The sequence below is a fragment of the Euprymna scolopes genome, chromosome 30 (assembly GCF_053919585.1).
Source record: "Euprymna scolopes isolate OS-2025 chromosome 30, ASM5391958v1, whole genome shotgun sequence".
NCBI lineage: Eukaryota > Metazoa > Mollusca > Cephalopoda > Sepiida > Sepiolidae > Euprymna > Euprymna scolopes.
Window position 1 is genome coordinate 70,290,319 of NC_136511.1, and position 26,990 is coordinate 70,317,308.

At 31.5% G+C, this 26,990-nt stretch overlaps 1 protein-coding gene across 3 annotated transcripts in view; it reads left to right on the forward strand.

The window, feature by feature from the left end:
* LOC145254834 (LIM/homeobox protein Lhx9-like) overlaps positions 1–26,990 on the forward strand; it is a 473,828-nt gene that overhangs the window by 435,510 nt on the left and 11,328 nt on the right. For 2 of the 3 annotated variants that reach the window (XM_080113669.1, XM_080113670.1), the window contains one exon: positions 6,241–6,452. In XM_080113669.1, coding sequence (XP_079969795.1) covers positions 6,241–6,452 — 212 coding nt within the window. Of the gene's footprint in view, positions 1–6,240; positions 6,463–26,990 lie in introns of all 3 variants that reach the window. The other variant, XM_080113672.1, reaches the window with a different exon arrangement.

Genomic DNA, 26,990 nt, shown 5'->3' on the forward strand with positions numbered 1-26,990 from the left:
GATCTCACTCGAGCACTTGCCATGGAAATAACGATAAAGCAGAGACAAACTAGCAACATCTCTTCTGTCAGAAAGAAGTTGCAGGGAAGAGAAAAGGGACTCCCTACGAAGCTACGAAGTATATTTTGAACTCTATCAAGGAAGGATAAGTACTTTCCACCAGCTACTGCCTAGATGTGGCAACAGTACTCCATGCTTGGACGCACCTGGCTCATAAATAGATAAAGAATTGCATCAGTATTGAGGTATCTACTGGATCGCTAGAAGAATACCACTATTTTTCCAGCGGCCTTTGCAACAGATTTAATGTACGTGTTCCATTTCAGATCAGGTCAAGCCCAGAAGCATGTCAAAACATGAGGTTTCGCCAAGACGAGGCCCATTCACTTGAATTGATGCCAGATGGGGATCAGAACGTTGATGATGTAAAGATAAAAGTTTGGTTTTAGATGCATTAAAGTAACCAGCCACCTCTTTCCCCATTGTATCACATATTAAAGATAAGAGGAGAGAGAATTCCATCAATAGTTTAATAATTATCCTAATATCTTCTCAGAATTTACTATTCTTCCAGTGCGTAATGTATTAAATATTTCTTCGTCATGATTTCATCATTCCAGGCAATATCTCATTTTTAAGAGTAGCGCAGTATAGTTTTAATCCTCATGATATATATATATATATATATATATATATACATATATATATATATACATATATATATACAGTAGTGCAGTATAGTTTTTATCTTCATGATATATATATATATATATATATATATATATACAGAGAGAGAGAGAGAGAAAGGGATACGGAGAGAGATAGGAAATGAGAGAAATATATAAAGACATGCCAAGCAACCTTGCCACTTCAAAAGCATATGTACCTGATCTCATCCCGACTGTGCTATTAAAAAAAGTGCTCCGCCGAAGTAGCTCCAGTTCTCTCGAAACTTTACAACAAATGCATTAACGAATCTTGCTTTTCTGCCTGCTGGAAAACTGCTTTTGTGGTACCAGTTTTCAAGAATTCTGGCGAAAGATCCGACCCAGTAAATTATCGCCCCATTAGCCTCCTCCCATTTTTCGCCAAAATAGTTGAGTCCAAATTAATCAAGCTCTAGTCCATCACCTTACAGATGCTAAACTTCTGACCAATCAATAATATGGATTAAGGTAAGCCCGTTCCACAGCAGAAATCCTAACTGTTATTTCTGAACGTATATACCATTCACTGGACAAAGCAGGGCAGGGTAGAGCGGCCTCTCTCTATTTGGCGTTATCAAGCAAGTCAAAAAGAGCATAAGTCCCAACTCGCATTTAAATGTATAAATAATTGAATTCATTCAAAAAGTATCGCTAACAAAAGCAAATAAACAATATCTACGTAAAAACGTAATGCATTCCTAGTCGTGCGAGATAACTCGTTGCAAAAGGATTATACTTCTTAACATGAGGTCCCGATTTCGAATCTAGATTCAGCCACTGTGATAAGTCGTAGATAACGAAACCTGTGTCAATGGATAATTATATTTTTTGATCTTATATATATATATATATATATATATATATATATATATATATATATAAATATAAATCTTTTAGGTTTTACTCTGTAAATACTAACAAGTTATGGGTTTATATATATATATATATATATATATATATATATATATATATATATATATAACATACGTGTTGTGTTCCTTACGAGAATTTAATGCCGTCGTCTCGAAGACATGTTTTACCAATAATAAAAATAATAATAATGTAATTCACAATTTTGAATGTAGTTCCGGTGCCAACAATGTGGGTCGAACAACATTGAGATTAGATGGAAGAGTCCAACAGCACGTACCTAGAAATAGGACATGCCGAGCAACAGTTGTAGTTGCGAAAACAAACGAGTCTTCACTAACTGATCCTCTCATTAATAACCGGTCATGTGTAGCGAACCTCAGCACGAACTCTTTATCCAATTCTGAGTTGTGCTCACTCAACATTCAGTTTAAAGATCTTGGACACCGTTTACGTTGGGTTGAGACGGGCGTCTCTCTGAAAACAGAGGAAATGTGTCTTAGATTTAAGCGTGGTTAGTCTCAAGGATCTTCGAAATATATCATAATGTTGCTTTATTTTAATCTTTTTCTTTTTTTTCTATCCACATATAACGAAACGTAATCTTGTTGTAATCTTCTTTTGAATGTACATATTTTCGATTTCACATTTTTAAATCGCTCGAAAGAGCTTTGAAAAAGCTAGGATAAATCCGGGTAGCTTATTCTCTCCTCCATTCTTGTCCTCTTTTCGCTCTTTTTTCTTTATTTTAAAACGCGTTTCACTCTTTATCATGAATTATAAAAGTGTTCCCTTCATGATTGCAGCTGATATATATATATATATATATATATATATATATATATATATATATATATATATATATATATATGTATGTATTCACACCCAACAATAATATTGCTGATAAAGAGCACCCAGAATCTCTAAAAGGCTCACTCACTCCCAAAGGGAACAGAAACAGATTGAAAGGAGGGCAGCTCAATTCCACGGACTTAAATCAATTATACACCCTGATGAATTAGAACCCTCCGCGATAGATCTCATGAATTAAATTTAAAAAACAAAAGCGCCCCTCTAACCCTTTCCCTAGACAAAGTAGTAATTTTGCACAAAATGTATCAACCAGACCCCATATTCTTGTTCCTGCTGCTAAAAGAAAAATTACTACAACCTTGAATACCCTGCATAAAAAGCTCCTATAAAAAGAGGTTAACAAATCTTACAAGGCTGTACTTCCTGCCACACTAGATAAGATCAATGCTAATGCAAAAAACACTTTACAAAAGATGAGCATTACTAACTTTACGGGAATATTAGCTCCAGTCACACCGAGATTCACGCTCAAAGACCACAAACTTAATTTCTAAGATAACCGTATTAATAGGTTAATATTGCCCTCTAACACTAGTACTGGGGCTGTCGGCAAAAAATCCGTGATAGAATTATTTCTTCAGTAGTTAAAAAATAAGCTTGTCTCTTTGGCAAAATTCTCAATTTGTAATAAATATATATCGAATATTTGATTTTACTACAGCTATTTGATTCCAGTCAAAAGTGTTGATAAAGGAAGTCATACAATATGCAAGTCTGTTTACTCGCTTAGGGATTCATTGTTTTTCGATATTCGTTATTTTCAGGGTTTTTTAACGGGTATATGTTTTATAAAACGTCTTTTTACAAGGTTCAGCATCTGATCTAACAAATCAAATAAGGCACGCTGGCTATTTCTAACGAATCAGTTTTTCTTGGCTGTTTTTCTTTTACATATTTGTATAACAATCTATATACTAAATATATCCCGAATCAGATAAAATATAATTAGATAATAATAGATTTTAGTGAAGTAGATTATTTAATTATCAATTAAATGCTATAATAATAAAAATAAATAAATATGTTTTACTAAATGTAAACATTGGTATGTTGGCGTCATAATTGCCTAAACAGGACATAAAGCTACTTGATGTGAGAGTTTGAAATGCTTCAAGGTCACAAACAAACGATGGACTGATTCCGGTCTCAGAAAGTAACAATTTTCCCCCTTTTTTAAGAGATTCCAGGAATATAAGGATAAAATGATTGAAAAAAGAAGCAATCAATTGAAATCTACAGAACGCAAACGCCAGTCTAGTTTCTCCTCTCCATTGAAACTTTAAATTTATTTAGTTGTAATTTTTAAAATCTTGTCTACATTATATTTCATACAAACTAGCGAGGAGGCGGCCTTGCCTGGGCGTAAAATGCGCTTTAATATGACATTTTAATTTGTCCAAATTTCGTATATATTATTTTATCATATTATAATATTATGATTTCAAAAGCGAAAAAGGTATTTGGGTGCCGTCATCTAACATCGAAAACAGAACTATAGCATCCAAATCTGGTGACGTTACCACTGTATCAACGTGACACATATATGAATTGATTAAAAATTATAAATAAAATAAGCTGAATGTATAAAACTATAACGCCTTTTTTCCAATTTTGACATATTTCTGACCCCTTTAAAATCTATTTTATCCCGTTAACGGTCACTAAAAAATTCAATTATCTGAAAACCCTAGCATCGCTTTGCGCACTTTAGTTTCGGGGTTTGAATAGAGTGTAAAACATTGAGACGGATAGATATGTAACTTTTTATGCAATTAATACTTTTACTCCTTATCAGTTGCTTTCAAGATATACATTTTGCTCTTGATTATTCTTAGTTGTCAGTTTATAATATATTTTTCGTTGGTTGAGATGTTTAATGTCGGATATAAAATCTGAAATAACCTTCAGAATAGCATTCCATGTGCTTTTTTATTAGTTATATGATACATATTATTATTCATATTATTAAACGTTTCCTACTGGTATCCATATTTTTGTTGGTGAGATTTATCGGTTGTTTCACACTTCGGCCTTTTCATGCTATTTACGACAGTCGCTAATCGTTTTAGATATCGAACTAAATTATTTGTTTACTTCAGCTTAGTAGACTATATATATTCTTCATTCTGTGTGTTTAAGAATTCTCGCAGCTGTTGTTTTGTTTTCCGGTGGCACTGTCTGAGAATACCAACATCATGAGATCAAATTAAGCAAACCTTTATGCCATAGTTTATTTCATTAATCTTTGCAAACCTCACTCATGTTCTGCAAAGTAAACACAGAAACAAACATTTCGTTCTACAAAACCTAAAAACAAAACACAATGTATATTATTGAAAATATAATGAATTGATGTGAGACCATGCTTTTCAAAATAACGACATTTGGCAGTAAATTACCCAAAATGTTTTCAGATGCCGTAAAAAAAAAAACCCAAAAAACACAAAAACACTCAAAATTAATATTTGAAGATATAAAGACCTTCAATGATAATACATATTACCAAAATTACTGAATTCAGCATTAAGTAACCCGAGAAGAGTTCTGGAAAACTGAATAACTAAGCAAAACGTCATGAATAAATATTTGAAGATTACAATAGAAAAATGCGCAGCATGAAAAGTAATATTATTAAGCTTAAACATGGAAAAGTAAAAAAAAAACAAAAACTAGTTGTTAAAAATGGAAAAGAAAAGAACAAGATATTTAAGTAAAAACTATAATAAATGTATAACTTAAAATAGTGTAGTATCTGGGATTTCATTATATAATGTTATAAATTGAATCTTAAAAATTCGTAATGCTGCAATATTTTAAGTTATAAATGTATTATATTTTTTTCTAGAATATCTTGTAATTTTCTTTTCCGTTTTAACAACATTCCCTTTACTTTTCTATGTTTAAACTTAACCGAATTACTTTTCATGCCCGTATTTTTGTATTGTAATCCGTGATTTTTCAGGCTTTCAATACTCACTTGTTTTTTTTTTAATTTCAATCTTATTTTCCCCATTAACACATATGTAATTACAATGCACAACACTCGTCTGCTTTCAATAAAATCCCATCGATTATCTCCCTTTCATAACTTTATTCGTGAAGTAGAACTTTATTAGTTAATTAGTAGCAACTGTATTCGCCGAAGCGATGTGGTTGCTATGAAAACCAGTCATGAAAAATCATAGCTCATCTCGTTATATATTTTTACGATTTTGAACACTAGAACATTTATAAGTGAACGAAAATTGGATTTTTATAATATATATAAACTGTAATAATTGTTTGAAATCTGGTTGAAAATGAGTGAGCTGTGAAGCTTTAAAGCAGTTGTAAATGACTAAAACTGCTACTTAACCATATATTCAAACACTACTATTTTTGAATGATATAAAGAATGTGAACCATAATAGCTTAAACAAAAGTAGTTAGATTAAGCATTACAACCTGAAAAGTTATGATAGAACATAAGTAAAAAAAAAATACAACAAATCAATTTTTGCTTTCTATAGTGTTCATTTCGGATTGAACATAAACAATATCATTATAAAATTATAGAGAAAAGGTATTTAAATGAGATCAGCTATTATAACCTCTGCAACGGTCTCTACATGGGAGAAACTAATACCGAGAAACAGTGTATTTCCCTTTTTTGTGTTCCGATATTTGTGTTTCCTAATATATATATATATATATATATATATATATATATATATATATATATATATATATATATATATATATATATATAATTATTCTTATATCATATATATTCTCTCTCTTTCTGTCTTAGGTGTGGTGGGTGCTACAGATAGTCATGACCGCCAGACCAGCGATATGGACAGGGACGCTTACTCGACCCCCCGGCAGAAAAGAATGCGTACTTCGTTCAAACACCATCAGCTTCGTACACTCAAATCCTATTTCGCCCTCAACCATAACCCCGACACAAAGGACCTAAAACAACTCGCACAGAAAACAGGCTTGACTAAAAGGGTACTTCAGGTGAGATCAAGTATGTCCTTTTTTATCGAATGTTATTTCTTCCTAGCAATACTCACCTTATTTAAATACATATTGCTTTGTAATATACAATCCTTGTTAATAGTAATTTTCAAATCTTTGGTTCTACTATTATATAAAACGAATTTTATCTGTATTTCTGTGTGAGAGTTTCTCTTTATATAGTACACTCCTCCTTTACCGTAGAATTCAATATAGTCCCCCTAACAACATCAATGATTTTATTAGTTCATTTCGTTCCTGATGATCCCCTCGCTAGACGTTATGTTCCCATTATGTTACCTGGCATCTTCTCTACTCTTCTGATGAGAAGAATTAAACTTCGATATACCTTAGCATAACGAGTCCACGTTATCTCCCAACTAAACCTCTTATTAAAGAAATGAATCAATCTATATTTTCCAATATATAGTTGTTGTGACCTCATTTCCCACTCGTATTGCCTCCTATATAAACTCCATTGAAAATTGTTGAGCTTTATATCATCCCGATTGATCTCCTCTTATAGAATTGAATTTACCCTCTTCTATCTATCTTCGTTATATATATATATATATATATATATATATATATATATATATATATATATAGTAAGTTATAAAGATCTATATGACAGAATATCCCGCGTTTCATCCACGCTCGTATTCGTCAGGGTTATGCGAAGAGTTGTGGTTGGTTTGCGTTTTTATATACGCACATTCTGTTGAGTGTTAGTTAGCCAATCAGCTTCCTAGCTTCCACCGCTCCCTTCGAAATTAGCCAATGGTCAAGCGCTTACAGGGCAAAGGCCCAGTTGACCTGCGGTTCAACCCTTCCTTTCTGTGTAGCTGAAATGCCATATATATTTTACTACATAGCTCTTCCTATGTATTGAGCACTGTGGTGAAATAAATACTTAAAGTTTACGCATAAAAGTATACTTTCGGATATTAATTCATTTGATTAAATGAAGCAGTCAATGAAGTTTACAAATTTGTATCTGAGAACGCATTAATTCACCGGAAGAGATGCATCATCGGTATTTATTTAAACATGCATCTAAGAAAAGGAAAACTCTGATGTAAAAACCTGCGGTTTATTATATACTCTGTCCTGTGACAGTTATCTGCACCGACAAAGGTTAGCAATAATACAAAATGTGAGGGGGTGTTCTACACTAAGATTTCACCACTATAAACATGTTATCTCTGTGGATCCCCGAGTAACTTAGTTCTTGTGAGAGAAGTTCATGCGTCAAAATCGACGGGGGAGCTCATTATATACATTCACATATATGCATGTGTGCATGTATATAGGTGTCTATATATTAACATTTATACGCATACAGGTACGAATATATATATATATATGCCTGTTGTGATAGATATATATATATATATATGTGTGTGTGTGTGTGTGTGTGTGGGGGTGTGTGTGGGTGGGTGTGTGTATGTATGCATTATGCGAGGAACATACAGGTTTTAAAGGAGAAAGAAAATCAAAGACTTTACTTTGCAATCTTTTTAAGGCTGAATTCAGAAAGAGGTACACACATCTTTAAGCATATCGGTGCTTAAGGGTCACAGGGTACAGCGTTTTCTCATCGAGATAAAATCGCCGGTTCCTCCTTATTAAATTAACTTCCTTATGTCACTGTAATTTATCTAAGATGAATAGTTTATCTCAAGCCTTTTCTACTCCAAACAATGTTTCTAAATATTTTCGATTTTCTCCGTTTTAAGTTTTAGGTGCATATACATTGCCAGAAACTAATTGTCACCGGGGGCAAGGGAGATGTTCTTTTTTCGACAACATAAAATTGCGAGAGGATGAGCGAAGGATAGAGAGGGAACATGCGGATTTTCAAATTAAATTGAGAGACTTGAAGATGAAAAGGGAGGGAATTTAATAAGCCTTGAATCACGGTTTTCAGGAAAAAAGCAGAGAGTGTGATATGAATACGTTGGTGGGGGGGGGAGAAAAAGGGTAGAGTGAAATCGAGAGGTAAAGGTTGAATAAGAAAGTAAGAAAAGTAGAAAGAAAACTAAAAGGACGATGAGATAGAAAATGCTAGAAAGAGAGAGAGAGAGAGAATAGAGAAGGAAGTAAGGAAGAAGGAAAAAATAAGAGAAAAATGTCGAGAGAACGAGAGAAAGTTGAAGAAAGAGAAAGAGGAGTAAATGATGGAAGAAGGGACGAAGTTAGATAGGAATCGATGGAGGAAGAAGTGGGGGTAGAAGAGAGATAGTTCGGGAAAGAGAGAGAAAGAGAGAAAGAAAGAGAGAAAGAGAGAGCGAGAGTGAAGAAACTGCGAACGGAAGAGAGAAAAGAGAGACAATTAAAGTATAGAGAAAATAGAATGGAGGAGATACATACAACAAGGAAAGGCAAAGAAAATTAGAAGAAGAAGGGGACGGGGTAAGTAACAAACAAAATTAGAGGAATCTGAGGACAAACAAGAAAACGAAATTAACGCACTTATGAAGAATGACAAAAAAGGAGACGAAATTTCCAGTGCATAAGAGACAGAGGTAGCATAGAAGATATTGCGAGGGAGTAAAGAGAAAGCAAGCGTAAAGATATGATATCGCAAAGAATCGAAAATGGGAGTGCGTGAAAACATTGAACAGCATATAATGAAGTATGTCTTGAAAGCGAGCTACAAAAAACCGAAGGAATGTGAAATTACTAAATAATATTAATAGAGAAAATTTTAAGAGAGAGAGAGAGAGAGAGGGGGGGATACCGGATATAGAGAAGTGAAAAGGAAACAGGTTTCAGAAAGCATAGTAAATAAAGAGAGACACAATATATATTTCCGATGATAAAATTACTGCGAAAGGTCATTCAAACCTCAAAATGTTGTATTTACGGAATTATCACAAAGAAACGCAAGTTCTTGTCAAATCATTGAAGTTAAGCTACGTTGAGCCAGTTCAGGACCAGATAGGTGACCGTTAGGGAATACCAGGCGTTGTATATAGAGTGACCTCTACATTTCCTTGCAAGAACTGCAAAACCCTGACTGAGATGCACATGCGAATTGGGACAGTATGCCTCTTGTACTGGTACTAATTGCCATTGTATTATTAGTAAATTCGATGAATCGGAACCATGTCCAGGAACGTATATATATATATATATATATATATATATATATATATATATATATATATATATATATATATATATATATATATATATATATACATATATATATATTGATGGTCGGACCGAAACTTAGCAACTGTAAGGTGGTGAACTAGATATTTATTAATTATGGACTCAAAGGGTGGGGGAGGCAAATGGGGCGGTAATTTAATGGATCAGTCAGTTCGATAGAATTCTTTTAAACTAGTATCATAGAAGCAGTTTTCCAATATTCTGGGAAGCAAAATTCGTTAAGGCATTTGATGAAAAGTTTGAAAAGCACTGGATCAGCCTCAGCGGAGTAATTCTAATAGTACAACCGGGATGAGATCATGCTCACATGCGTTTGAGGTGGTTATTTTTGTTAGGATATCATGTACGTGAGAAAAGAGGGGGTTTTCAGATCATATGGTGTGGTTTCTGTCCGCAAAGGAAAATCATGGAGGGGGTTGTTTGCTGGGGTAGATTTTGAGGCAACTAACGGGCAATTATGCAAGCTTTTTCGTAGCTATGAAAACAAATTTATGATTGTTTGATAGTGAGGGAATTGTTGATTGCCTATTATTTATTCACCTTCTTTTTTTTTTAGATTTTCCAGAAATCACGAGTTCCTAATTTCTGCGCCTCAATGAGTTTTCTGGTGACCTCGGCATATTCTCTCTTAGCTATCGCTACTTCATTTGTACAATTACGTCTGGCTTCTATATACTGTTTGTCCTGGACTTATGCCGGATATATCTGTGTTATGCATGTTTCCTCCAAACAACGGAAGCTGTGCAAGTAAAAGTAAACCATTGGTGAAAGTCTGGTTTGCTTCAGAACTTCCGTGTGGGAACGTGTGCTTTAAGTACTGCTTTGAACAATTTAGTAGTCTCATTTGCGCCTGTTTCCCAGAAAGAGAAAATACATTTCCCCATGAGGAATCATATGTGATCTCTAATTTTATCTTCTTGGTTCGGATTTTGATTAATTCACATGTCGAATACATTGTAACAATTTGCAATGTAGTCAATGGGGATATTCATTTCACCCAAAAGCGTTTCGCAACAATATCTAGGAATTGAAGATTATTTAAGTGAGATCATGGCCGAGCTCCTTTCCTATTTTTGATTACTATTGATCTAATCATATTTAGTTTCGCAATAAAAATTAATCTGAAAAATGTGTGCATAAATATAAACTCAATAAGAAAAGGTAATATTTTGGACTCCCGGGCATCGTCGAGTAGCATAGCAGTTCATTGCGGTTGTCAATTGTTATTGAATATTTATAGTGATTAGAAAGTGTTATCGGAATGTTAGAAAAAAATGAAATCGCATTATAATATTACTATGGCAAATGTTTAAGTAAAATAAACAATAAACAGTTAGTAATTATAATGAAAAATGTAAGAAATTCAGATATAAAAAAGGAAACATTAGAATTTAGTTATGAAAATAATAGGCAGGCATGAACAATAATGGCTGACCTGAATCTGACTTCAGAGAATCGACTAAAGAGAAGAATTACGCTTCATATATACCGGACAGTAAGCGTTTTACAGTCAGTTTGAAAGTCGAGTAGGACAGTCACGAGGGGCAGTTAGATAGCAATCAGGGAGGGAGCGGGGAATGCATCGAGCGTAAGATATAGCAAATTGTTAAATTCAAAACGCGTGGCATTAGTCGAGAAGCGTGTCCAAACTGGAATAAAACTTATATAAAAAAAAGAAAAAACTATGATTCGCACGTTAGTGTTTTCCTTTCGGGGAGAAGAAATGTAAACAAGCCGTGTGTCTTTTCTGCTGGTTCATTACTGACAAGATAGGATTTTTAAATACTTTTTTAAACTGTCTTCAGTTTATTGTCGCGTCGGAAACAATTTTAAACGCTATACACACATTCAGCTATACAGTTAGATATGTATACACTTGCCCACTAGACAATACACAGTTATATATATATATATATATATATATATATATATATATATATATATATATATATATATATATATATATATATGCATGGCGTAATGGTAAGAAGATTTGACTCTCGTTTGGACGATCATATTTTGATCCTAACTTGAAGTAGTTGCCTGTCTAGCCGCACTGATGAGCTGTGATACAGCGAAACAGTACTGTAGGTGGATGGCTCTAATGCTCCCTATTTTGAATTGAGCATATTGAGAAGTTATATACGGATTGCCATTAGCGTATTAAGCAATGCTCTTTGTGTAAACAAATCGAGCGTAGGTATTAGGTAGATATCAAAACATCGTTAATGTAGTACCAGAACAGCAGAAGCCGAATAGTTCTGGCTTGAGGTAGTTGCCTTTTAGCCCCACTGATGAGCTTTGATACAGCGAAATAGTACTGTATGGGGGAGATACTTATCTATGTCTCTTGGGTTGAGCATATTGAGAAGTGATATACAAACTGCCATTAGCGTTTTAAACGATGCTTTTTCTGCAAATAAATCGACCTATTTATTGTTTAATTAATCTATTATTTATGACAAATTTATTCACATTATATTTACATAGATAATATAAATAATTGTAATATGCATATACAGCACATGTCTATATATTTACTAGTTGTCTGAGAGTTGTGTGAGAGGACTAAAAATTTGTTTTGGTCGGACTAGGTGTAAAAAAGGGGTATATGGGGAATGTAAACATCACAGTAGCCTATCAGGCGGGGACAGGCGACTGGAAGTTTGGAAGGTTGAAATTAGCCCAAGCCAATTCAACCAATTAGATGACTTGCAAAAATGGCTCTAAAAAAATCGACCTTTCCTTGTAGAAAACTGTCCAGTCAAGAGTGAAGGAAATAATGTTTTTGCCCAATTTTTCGATATTTGTCGTCCGAGACGTCGTGCTTCAAAACTGTCTCGCTCACGTGAAAATCCGTTGCTTCTTTCCTAAATTTTTTTGGCAGACATACATATATACATACATTTAAACATACAGGTGAGATTGATATTATTGATTACTATTTTAATAAATTTATTATTATATATCATGTAATACTTTATTGTCATGTTAGTATTTTCCTTTTAACTTATTTAGTTATAATATGCGAATTTCCTTTGTAATATCTTATATTCTTTCACACACACACACCACACATATATATACATACATATATATATATATATATATATATATATATATATTGGCATGAGAAGAGATATATAAATGAGCAAGAGAGAGATAAACAGTGAGGGATGGTGTGAGGAAAATATTGTTTTAGATAACGTTTATGCCTTAAAATGACTGATTGTTTTATTCTGCAAAGAAATGCTTAAAGAGAGAGATATAGTGAGAGAGAGAGATAGTGAGAGAGAGATAGAGAGAGGCGTTAAAATTGTTGTATATCACGTTGACGCTATGAAATGTTTACGGAATAATATATGTAAAAATCGGACCAGAGAGCGCGCGAGAGAGAGAGAGAGAGAGAGAGAGAGAGAGAGAGAGAGAGAGAGGGGGAGAGAGAGAGAAGGACGGAGATAAAAAAACCGTTGACGCCATGAAATGTTTGTTTTTTTCGGCATAAAATGTAAAAGGCAAGCAAGCAGTCGACAGAGAGAGAGAGAGAAAGAGAGAGAGAGACGGAGGGAGAGAGAGACGAGATAAAGTAATTGTACCTATTTACTATGCCGCCCCACGGGACAGAGTTAGACACCAGGGTCGTTTTTTAACGTGGAGAAAAGGTACAAAAATAAAAATTGTCTCAGTCGTGAAGGATTTCTCCTCCACCGAAAGAGAACAAGAAATAGAAGTGCAGCATCTGAAGAACAGATACTACACTTTGATCTTGTCCCGAAAGTAATTCTAGATCACGCAGTAAAATGTTTCTTTGCTTTTTCGACATAAAAATGTACAAAACGAGCGAGCGAGAGACAGAAATAAAGAGGGAGAGAGTGAGAGGAAGAGAAGGTGTGTGCGTGTTAACGCCGTAAAATGAAAGAAAATGAACACATAAATTTACTCAGAGGAAAACAGTAGGTATCATTGCGACGCAATATTTGAATTTTACATTAGCGTTCGTTTAGCATGCGATAGGGTTAATCCGGAATATATTAACTGTTACAACTTAGAGAATCAGAATTATCGGAATTAGGGCAAACTTGATTATTTTTTTAATGTGAAATAGAAAGATTATACTATATCTATAAGTTCATGATCCAGTTACGAAAGGTACAAGCACAATATATGTATACTGTGTATATCTCCTCTCGGTGTTGACTGTTAGCATTAGTAAGACTTTATATTAAGAGAGTAAATTAAAACTAATTCCTCTTTAAATGGCTGCGATTGTGATGGTGTTGCTCCTTGGATGAAAGGTAGGATTTTATCATATCGACTATCTGTCTCTAAAAGGTCGATCTAAAATTACATAAGATAGTAGCTAATAGTCTAGACAACATATTTGTTTTAAATCTGTTGTTGAAAACGGTACTTTGGTCCAGAGTGAATTTCTGCAATCAAAATATTTTATATGGTGATTAATAAAGTTTCAGATCAATGACTGTCTTTCCAGAGCATATAAAGTGCACTATAACAGTTTTCAAACATCCAAAACTATTTTCCTTGGTTTGTAAGTTATTATATTTAAAAGAATAAGATTATTACAATATCGTTTGGTTTGCCACAAACAAACCAACAAACATTTGTTTTTATCGTATTCTTAATTGTTTACTAATCAGAAAAATTCCTTAAAATTTTTATTTAGAAACACATATATTATTATAAACAATATACAAATATATGTATATACAAAATATTAAATATATATATATATATATATATGAATCATATGAATAATCGTATATATATATATATATATATATATATATATATATATATATATATATATATATACATATACATATACATATATATTGGAGAGAGTGATAGATAGATAGATAGATCTTTACCAACCTCGGCTCGATTACACGTATTGTTTCTGTCGGGCGTGTATTGTTTTTACTTATGTTTTAATTTATTTATGCGTTATCGTTTTCACGTATGTTTTAATTTATTTATGTGTTGTCGTCATAAACATCAAAGAAACGTTGCGTCCTTAAAACTATTTTTCCTATATAAACTTTTTTACCGGAAGATCGTGACCAAGGTCTGTCTTTCACACGTATCATTTCTGTCGGACATGTATTGATTTTACTTATTTTTTTTTATGTGTTCATCATCATCATCGTCATGAACATAAAAGAGACCTGGCTTCCTTTAAACGGGTTTTGTCATATGAACTTTTGAACAGAGATCGTGACCAAGGTCGTCCCAATACACGTATCGTTTTTTTTTTCTCGGACATGGGTTGGTTTTGTTTGTGTAATAATTTGTTACAATTGATTTGAACATGAATATATATGTATATGCAAATAAATTAAATTAACTTAATTGGTCCCATTATCACTGTCGTCTTTATCGCTGGGAAGTTCTGCCATTTTAGATCCTCCTTTAATTTAGGATTTTTAAAGACACCGCATCTCATGACCACTTGTTTTACGTTTCGTGTGTGTTGGGTTTGTTTTCATTTATTTATTTGAGATGAGATAAATAAAGTGAGGTAACCCTAACATAAACCTCCAGAGAAGCTTAGGCCCTGTCAACTGCGGAATGCATGACAATGCGGTGTGTGGAATATGCTCTAGCAACCTATATTCCAGAAATGGATCAAATAGCATTAGGGCGGAGATGGTTCCCGTAATCCGTGGTTAAGGCAACCCTCCTAGGAGAGGCAACTCTCTGATTTAAAAGGAAAACATAAATCGGAAGACCGACACTGGCATTAAGTTGGTCTGAAGTTTGACTAGTTGCTGGCTATCTTTCTCTTGCTTGTTGCTGTATCTCGACATTTTAAACCAAGAGAGACACTTAGCTGTCGTACAAAGTGAAAACTCTGCAAAAACAGTTTTGTACAGATACTCTCACAAATTTATCTACAAAAAAAAAAAAAAAAAAAACTCCGGTGGCGATTGAAAAGTTGTGACGCGTGTAGGCCTGACAGGATGGAACCATGTAATAACTGATCTGCTATCATTATATATATATATATATATATATATATATATATATATATATATATATATATCAAAAATGATAATTAGTAAACATCTGAAGAAAGTGCAAAATATTATTGCAGACCAATATGTGTATTACTTTTTTTATTACCGTTTTATCTGCTTACTTACACATGTTCCGGTTAGCGAATCGTATTAACGATCCAGTAACTTCGTCGGGCTCTACAGAAACTTGTTTCTGTAAAGTCCGACGAAGTTACTGGATCGTTAATACGAGTTGGTAACCGAAACATGTGTAACTAAATAGATAAAACGGTAATAAAAAATAAAACACACACACACACACACACATATATATATATATATATATGTGAGTGTGTATGAATGTATGTATGTATACGTTCAATGTGTATACATGTATATATGTATATGACTATGTGCATTTATACATGTATACGTGTATGCATATGTATGTATGTGCATGTTTATATATATATACATATGTATATATGTATGCATATATATGTATGCGTGTATCTATGTATATGTATATTTGTGTGCATATCTATGTATATATATGTGTATATATGCATATATATGTGTATATGTATGTATATGTATGTGTATGCGTGTATGTATATATGCATTTTGTGTACGTATATCTATGTGTGTATGTTTGTGGGTACGTACGTGTATATGTGTAAGTATATATATGTGTGCATGTATATGTATGCACGTGTGTATGTATGTGATTGTGTATGTATATGTATATGTGTATGTATATGTTTGTATTGTGCATGTATATATATATATGTATTTTCTATGTGTGTATGTGTATATCTGTATATAGTAGGTACGCGTGAATGCATATTTATGAAGTGACGTAGCAAGTGCAAGGGTGAGAGGCGACCTGCCCCGGGCGGCAGGTGCAAGAGGAGTGGAATTTTGAGAGGGTAAAAGAAATGAATAAAAATATATGAAAGCTAACAAAATATCTTAAAATTTATGCTGAAAGGTTGTAAAACATCGGGACTTTTAGAGATAACGGAATCAGAAAAATGTGTCCCTATTTTATGAGCGGCACACATCCGGGGGCGGCATTTTGAGAGGGTAACAATAGAAAATAGACAAAAATACATAAGTTCTACCTATTAATAATAACATTATGAAGAAAAAGAAAAGAAAACTATATGGGAGTAACCTCTCCATGATACAACCATGTTTTTTGTGAGAAATCGTATATAACAACAATGACCTAGTAAATAAAAATAATAATATTTTATGTTTTCAAATGTTCTCATTTAAATTTATGAATTCAAATTTCAAATATTCCCATTTAAATGTATAAAAAAAGTTTTCTAAAATGTGTGACTTTCATTTCTTAACTTTTGCATTTAAACCGAACGGTTACCCACAAGATTTGTGTTAATTTATTTGTCCCCCGAAAAAAGGAGAGCGGGCCTGTAAATTAAACCGTGCTCGTTCTTCCGTTCGTCTGTCCGCACTTTTCTCAACTACGCCTTCGAAGTTTTTTGAAATTTTGCACAAACATTAAACTCGTGGGTTAGCCCCAGGACCTTATTTAGGGCTTATCAAAACACTTCATGTTGGGGACTATTTTCATTATTTGTCCAAAATTTTATCTGTGTGTCTATTTAGCGGGTTTGCATTGTGCTGAACTCACATTTAAATATGTTTAGGCATGGTAAGTTTTCGGGCAAAATGCAGGGAGAGGGAAAATTATTGACTTACTCATTTCATTTTTTTTGCGTGGTACAGAACTCAAATTTATATATGTTAAGGCCTTAAAACTACACTGTTTGTTCGTTTTCACCAGAATTTGACACCCCTTGGAGAGTTTTGGTGCTAAATGCGGGTGGGGAGGTCAAATGCTGAACTTAGTCATTTTATTCCTCGTTCACTGTGCACTTAAGGAGGGCCAAGCATCCTTTACTTGGTCTTGTTTTTATCATTTCCAACTTCCGAATAACAGTGTTCACTTCTGACCGGATGTAATCGCCGTATTGTCGTAATTAGAATAATATTTTCACATTTAGCAGACGTTTGCTGATGTTATCGCCATATTTGTCATAAGTCCGAGTAGTTTCTTGTCCTTCTAAATGTATCTGCAGGTATTGATTAATCTAACAGCTGTTGGACAATTTATATATAGTTTTTTATATATATAACCTGTATATTTGTACATTGCTTAATTGTTTAAATTATTTTATAAACATTTCAGGATGTTACTACTATAGACAAGGTTTATTTTATGAGTAGTAGTTACATCAGCCAGTGCCTCCCAGCAGTCAAGACCTTTATTAGAACTTGAGAAAATATGGCGATGACATTAGTTAGTCCCTGCCAGAAGTGAAGACCATTAATCGGAAGTTGGAGAAGACAAAAAATAGAATTAATAGACAAAAAACGTCTATTTAATTAATGATATATATATATATATATATATATATATATATATATATATATATATATATATATATATATACATATATAGATATATGTGTGTATATATAAATATATATATATATATATATATATATATATATATATATATATATATTATTCAAATAAATCATCGAGAAATATTGGCATCATTAATATTTTAAAAAATAATTTATGACTGGGTGTGCTTGCTATTAAATTTTTTAAAAAAAGCTATTCCAAAAGCCTCTAAAATCTATGATTAATATGCAAAATCGTGACTGTATCGTCCGACACACTGCAAGTTATAAAGGCTTCCATGTTTATGATAAAATTACAAAACAAAAAAACATAAAAATAATGTGATTACACCGTAACTGAAGGAGATGTAGAAAGGAAATCCCCTATCTTTTTGCAGAAATTGGGTAATCTTATAGATTGTAATTAATTTTATGATGGCAAATCGAAATCCTTATTCTTAAATATAGCAAATAATATTTTTAATTAAAAAAACAAAAATAAATTATCTGATGTAATTAGGATTATATAAATAATGCTAAATATTTAAAGAAAATCCATCGGATGCACCCGATGTTGCCTTGCTCTTGAACATAATTGTTCAGAATAGTTGGATTAAAGACCCGTTTTAATCAGAATCTTCTCTCAATTCTTTGCTATTTCCTTTCTCGTTTTTTGCATTCCTTTTTGCTTTCTCTCTCTCTCTCTTTCTCTCTCTCTCTCTGTATATATATATATATATATACATACATATGAACACATATATATATTTATATATTATTTTATTTATTAAAAAAGATCTAATCGATCTTACATTAGAAAGCGATAGAATCGTGCACAAAATATTGACAATATTAAAAATTTGACAATTTAACAATAATGTGTCATATCTCGGTGGTAAATCGTATGGCTGCCTATTTCGATCCTTGTTAAAAGGTTAGCCATGCTGACGACGAGTGAGACTCAGAAACACGTGTTTATGAATAACTTTTATGCACAAGAAATATTTAATAAATATTCATAAAAAAAATTTTACATATTAAACAAATGAAATTATAAAAAAATAATAACAAAAAAACCGTTCCCCTAAAAAGGAGTCGCGCAAAAAGAAAGGGCAGGTAACTTCATAACCGCTTAGGTTAGCGAAACAAATAAATTCAAAAGCATCGCTAATAATAAAAATGTTAAAAAATAGATAGTACAATTGAAACACATTTGAATATATGGTTAAGTGTTTGTTTTACGGATTTAGAACCGCTTTAAAGCTTCACTGCTCACTCATTAAGAAACCAATATTTAAGAAGTATTAACAGTTTATAGGTCAGCTTCTCCGCTATATTTGGAAATAAAAAAATGTCAATTTTTGTTCATTTAAACAAAAGTTATAATGAAATTACTGGTGTTCAAAAATTATCAGAATTAGTAAGGAACCTTCATAAAAACATAGCGGAAATCTTGTTTGTATGCCCTTTATTTGCGTTATATAGAGGGAATTTTCAAATATTGTCTATAGCGTGCTAGGGCTGATAATATTTCGCTTACAACGTCGCCAGTTAATTCAGTTTTTCTTTATTTTGCCCGTTCCTTCTGTTTATTTATTAATTACATCTTTTATTTCAATTTTTATTAAGTCAATTTAAGAAGTTGATATTGTTGACCATGCGTATATTATTAAACACTGAATGAAGATAGTAACCTGAGGTATCATAAATTACATAGAAAACGCCAGCATGAAATGTAATATGGTTAAAGTCCAGCTCAGAAAACAAAAAAGCTTACGTGCTAAAACTGAAAAATAAATAAGACCAGAAATACTAGTAAAAGATACAATGCATTAATATACTTAAAATATTCACAGCATTACTGATGCATATATATATATATATATATATATATATATATATATATATATATATATATATATATAATGTTAAATCGAATTTAAAAAAAATCTTAATGCTGCAATATTTAAAGTTTTAAATTTATTATTTGTTTTGCTAGATTATCTTGTATTTTTCTTTTCCAGTTTTAACAAATAGCCATTTTGTTTTTCTAAGCTAAATCTTAACCATATTTTTTTCCATGCTTGCGTTTTTCTATGCAAAGTATATATATATATATATATATATATATATATATATATATATATATATATATATATATTATATGTAAGTAAATTCTTGGTACAGCACAATGGAAGGAGAAATTTCAGAGGAAACATAATTTAATTTAAATAAAAAAGATCAAAGAAACACAAAAAACGGGCAGGTGGAATTGTTAAAATTGCCTTAAGGCCTTATCGTCTGACCCTCTAAGAGGAAACGTCAGAATGATAAATTAAAAGCTAAGAATCGAATGAGGAAAGAGGGAAATTGGTTTCAGTTTGAAAACCGGTGAGAGAAAAAAAAATATATAATTCTCACTGTTCAGGTGGTTTTAAATCAGTAAATATTTCCAACTGATGTTTCAAAATCTAGCCTGTGTAGACAAAAGATTTTGAAACATCAGTTGGAAATATTTACTGATTTAAAACCACTTGAACAATGAGAATTATATATATATATATATATTTTTTTCTCACTGGTTAGGGCTGGTGCTGGATTATTATATGGTGGGTTGATTTGTAATTGATCGGAAGATTGGTTTAAGTTGGTGTTATTATTTAATCTGGTAGTTGAGTTATGTCTTTTAATAGGTTCATGTAGATTTGGAGTTTTTGATACTAAGCAAGAGGTAATATATTTTGATTCCACATCTGGCCTAATAAAACATAGAATTTCAACGCACAAACATTCTTTTAAAAATAACTCTGTCAAACCAAACAACTCTATCCAACTATATTTGGCAACTAAAAAATAGCAATATTTCTTTCAACTTAAAATGGCGAATAATTGAGACTTGCAAATCATATAAACCAGGAGATAAATTTTGTGCACTATGTACAAAAGAGACCCTAAAAATGTTAAAATATGAAGATATAAAAAATACAACCACGCTATTAAATTAAAGACAGGAGCTAATATTTACATGCAGTCATAAACGTTGGTTTATATTAAATAAATATGAACCACCTTAAATCATTAAAAATTACTTATTAGTAAAAATAGATTACAATTTTTTTTCTTTTTTTAATAAATAAAGTTAGTCTAATTATCCCCCTTACACCCTTTAAATAAAAAAGTAAAGAAAATATGACAATTATCTCCCCTTACAACATGTAATTACATAAACAACATTCGAAATATAAACCGTAGCGTCTTTAAATCAAAAGTACGCTATCGGAAATAATGTATTGCACGGGCGTCCCCCCTTTTAAAATTCATCATTCATTAAGGTAAAAAGCTATAGCAAATATCTAAATGAGTATTTTAACCATATTTCCTGATTTCGAAAAGCGAAAAATTAAAAGGTAAATTTCTCTCTCTATTTTTAAATATATACCTGTATATCTATATATATATATATATATATATATATATATATATATATATATATATATATATATATGTGTGTGTGTGTGTCTATTTTTTCATATATATGCATATATATATATATATATATATATATATATATATTTGAAATGTGGTACTTAAAGCTAACTTATAATTTAAATTCAAATCTATATTTTACTCTATTTCTTTTCTATCTCTAACCCATATTAATTTTCTTATAAATTGTAAATCCATACCTTTTATTTCAATTTTTTCAGATACATCTGCCTTACTTTTAATGCTAGGTTTGTTTATGGTGTCTTTTAAATTTAATAAGAAACCTTCAAAATTTGCTGACGAGGAGACCTCGCTTATTAAAAAACTATATGTAATTATTGTACGTAACTTGATGTCTACCACAATAAAAAGCATTGTTTTCCGTACAGATAATTGATTTTGTTGTTGTTCCTTCTTATGAAACGGATTTTTAATTTAATTATAATTTGATTTCACATTTTAAATTATCAATCACATTATTTAATATATATATATATATATATATATATATATATATATATATCATTAATTCCTAGATAATGATTTTTAATTGCAACTGTTTTTTATTGCACTTGCATTTTACGCTACTTATATTATCTTTACGATATACTATCTGAATTAAAAAAAAAATATCTACCTATTTTGCCTTCCGTTGGTTCTTGGTAGATAACGGAACCTTAATTCCATATTTTTCAATTTCAAATATTCTTATACTAATTAGAACCTACGACGGAGTGCGAGCACTCTTCCGGTAACATTCTGTAGGTCATTAAATTGACACTCCTGTAATGTGTAATAGTTTTGTATTTAATATCGACTCTTGAAACTACAACATTATAAAAAAGCAACTCGGAATAATACAAACATAATAAATCTGTACTTATGTCATACAATGTTTATCCGAAAGCAGACTTGTGTCTGGTAACACATAACAATTTCTACAGATATCGATGTTAGATATTCGAAAATACCTCGGGCGATTTGAGCAACACCCTGTTAATTGCAACCCTTACAAGAAATTAAAATACAGAGTAATTTTTTATAGCCAACAGCTACTCAAACTACGAAAAGAAAATCTCAAACTAAAGAAAAAAGAATACAACCTGGTTTTGTCCTTTATAGTGCATGACAATAATTCAACTTATTTTCTCACACAAGGGTTAACAAATTTCATCGAACGAGCCCGAAACAGCAAGCGACTGGTCGAATTATGCACTTAAGAGCCGGGTACGTCAAAGGATGGATTACTGTTGCCACATCTGGGCAGGAGCTGCTAGAAAGGACTTGTCCTGCCTTGATAGAGTTCAAAATAGACTTCGTAGCCTCGTAGGAGATGTTATTTTCTCTTCCCTGCAACCTCTATCTCACAGAAGAGATGTTGCGAGTTTGTCTCTGATGTATCGTTATTTTCATGGAAGGCGTTCGACTGAGCTTCAGTCTATCGATCCCCATCGCCAAACATTCACAAGAAAGACTCGTCTAGCTGAAAATACTATCAATAATTTCCCCCACTCTTTATATTTGCCTAAACCTAAACGTAGATTCCATGAACAAAGCTTCTTTCTTAGAACTGCACGCCTATGGAATTGTCTTCCGTTTTCCTGCTTTCCGGCTGACTACAATATGGTTGTCTTCAAGCCTAACTTAAACAAGTTGTTGATGAGCATTTCCATATAAGTTAACAAATTTACCGAATTGATTACTATATTGTCCAATTTTACTCTTCAACCCTTACCCTCGAGTGGTCTATTTACCTTGATAATGTGGTGATGCCTGTGTAAAAAGAAACAAAACAGAAAATAACAAAAATTAGATGTAAAACTTATACAAATGTCTTTCTTGGTCATTAAGAATTGAAAAATATTTTCTAGTAATATAAATGTGGGTGTGTAAAGCAAAGAAACAAGAAATAGGCTAGTGTATATAAGTATCAAAAATGGAAGATTTTTGTCGTGTCATGTTAGACATTATTTTACACTAAAATGAACTATAGATTGCAAGACATATTACAATTAAAAATAAGGAGAATTGGGGAATATATTTTTCATACTCAACGAAGAGAGGCAAAATACATAAATTTCATTTTGATGATATCACTCAATTACAATCCAACATATATATCTCGTCTTAAAATGACTTGATCTTTTTCAAAAATTAATAGACACATGTTTACTTGAATTTAATTTGGTGTTGTTGATATGTATATATATATATATATATATATATATATATATATATAAATATATATCTATATACATTATAATTGGCAATATTTTACTTTTGAAAATCTTGAGTTGTATTTAAGATATTCGTCACTTAAAATACTTCAATTAATTAACGTAAATTATTTTGATATGAATCAATTTAACTCATCTATTTCATTTTTGTCCACATTGATTTTTGCTTTTTTACTCCGTTTTTCTTTGAAAAATTCAATTACAGAATAAATAAAATGCAAATTTAAAATGTTCAAATATTGGGATTCTGATGACATGACTTCATCGTAATGAATATTAATGAAAAACCATTAGCAAATATTTTATATTATATTTTTCCCATAAGGATCAAAAGTTGGCAATCCACATCTCATGGGTATAAGATTTGACCGAATTAAAAGTACCTGTTAGGTTTTATGCGTTTATATAAGAGAAAGGAATCATTTTATCACTAGCAAACTCTTGCTGAACCATTACTGATTATGTTGTATTTCTTTATATATATATATATATATATATATATATATATATATATATATATATATATATATATATATATATATATATATATATATTAATAAATCTTTATTTTACAATGGACATCATGAAAGAAAGGCAGAGATATATTCATTGATAATAATTAAGTTGGAGTTTAGATATAAAATGTACATTTCGATTTCGATTAGCATTGCTTATAAATGTTTTACTGGATTTCTGTCCACTGATTTGGACCATGATATCACGAAAAACAATGATTGCTTGTTACTGCTGACGTGTCTGAAACTAGTCCGTTCTATTGTTTAGCAACATTTAGATAATCGATTTGCTAAAGTCGAAATAAATTCTACGTATCTATAAAAACAATTAGCAGGAGTGACTTTTCGTGAAGTAATAGAAGGCTAATATATATAATAGTGGTGATCGGATAATTGTCTTTAGTAATCTTTCCGTATCGCCCAAACTGCGGATTGGACATTCAACCTCTAGAAGATTGCATCTTAGAACTAAATTTACCTAGTACTAAAGAACTATAATGTTCATTATGTAACATTTATATAGTAATAAATTACTATTATGTCCAGTATGTCACATGTCATAAATAGCATATCAACAGAAAGCTACCCGGTTGGATAAAATACGGTTTTCCGGTTATAATTATGTACAGAATTCTAGAGGTCTACAGAAAAATGCTCGAGCTAAACAGGATACGCCTGAAGAAGGTCGGAAATTACATCAGTTGAAAATCTCTATGAAGTGCATCCAAGATGATCCAAATAATCAAAATTATCGATCTTGATCTGGTAAATTCAGAAAAAAATGTATAAGCATGTCTCTTAATCTTCAAATGAAAAATAGAATCAAAATTACGTAAGGCGCAAAGGAGAACACCAATCTATTATTCCACACTCTTATATGAAAATAACATGTTCTACTCCAATCGATTGTATATATATATATATATATATATATATATATATATATATATATATATATATATATATATATATATATATCGACTTGCAGGGCAACCCGAGGTTGTCCGGGACTGAATAAAAAATAACAGATGTTTAGCACTCCCAATACTTTTATTGTCATTCAAATCGGTAAATTCGGTCATTTTTTACTCCAATCGATTGATTACCAGGTTTAGTCAGGGACTTATCGGGGCATACAGGAGGGAAGTTTACATGCTACTCCGCAGTCAACATTGCACTGAGATCTGAGATACAATCTATTGTCCCCACTCACCAATATTTTACAAAAAACACTCCTCTAGCTGAAATCATTATAATTAATTTCCCCGCTATATATTCCAGTGTAATAAAATTCGTGATGAATCGTCCCTATAAGTTATCCAATTTACCAAATTTCCAATACTAACGCGTACTACGATATTACCCCATTGACTACTGCACACTCATTAACCCCTGTCCTCGGGTGGTTACTTTCATTCAAACAAGTGTAAACTTTGGTTAAAATCGAACGTCTTTCTTAAATCGGATTTCTTTGATTATCAATTCAATACTTATCAGACGTATTCCGATAAAAAAAAACATAACTAAGAACACTTCCAGAAAAATAGAGAACATGTGTGGAAAGTAGATGTGTGAATTTTCATAAAAATCGATCAAGCCGTTCGGAGTATATAAGAAACGAACTCTCTCACACACACATATACACGCAGAGAATAAGTATATCAGGGATGCTAAAATCAATTCCAGAAACATAACATGTTTTCATCACATTTGTGTCTCTTTTTAAACATATTAAAACAAATAAAGAATGATGCGAAATGTTATGTCAGCAATTTTAGGCCAAATCAATTACCTGATACTAGCCGGATCTGTGATAATTCTACAACGGCATTTTAAAAATGTAATATACAAGTTAGATAATCATTTATCCAAGATATGAAAATTGTTTAACAAAATGTTTTACTATAGGCTTAAAAATAAAGGTACAAGACTCAATTTTAAATTTATTTATCTTCAAAGTGCATTTTATATATTTTACAAAGTAAGGTATAAAAATGTAATTTAAATTGAATCAAAAATTACCATGGATTTAGTTTATGCAATGTACATTCTGTTACACTTTAAAAAATCATTGAAAATTTTATATCTATATCATTACTTGATAGATAAAACATACTGTTTTTAAATTGCAACAAAACGTACATTATATAAAATAAATCCAAGGTAATTTTTTTATCTAATTTAGATTAAATTTGTATACCTTACTTGGTAAATTTTATAAAAGTACACTTTGAAGATAAGTACATTTAAAATTGAATCGTGTACCTTTATTTTTAAAGTTTATAGTAAAAACAGTTTGTTTAACAATTTTCATGCCTTGGACGAAATGCATTTCTAACTTGTATCTTATCTTTTTAAGATTATATTTTAAAACCCTCCTTCTGTATATTTCAGTCTGTATTACTCCTCAAACCACAACTCATTTTTGCAACCCCTTTTTGTATTATTGCAAGTCTGAATATTTTCTCTGTTTCAGTTTGTATTTCTCCTCACACCACAACTCATCTATTGCAACTCCCTATTTGTAATAAAAATCTGATGGTTTTTTTAAATAAAATGTTTAAAATAACTTTGTTAGATTAAATTTTTTAAAACTTCTTCAGAATAGAAAATTTTTAAAATTTAATGAGTAACATATGTCGTATAGGTTTCATTTACAAATAGT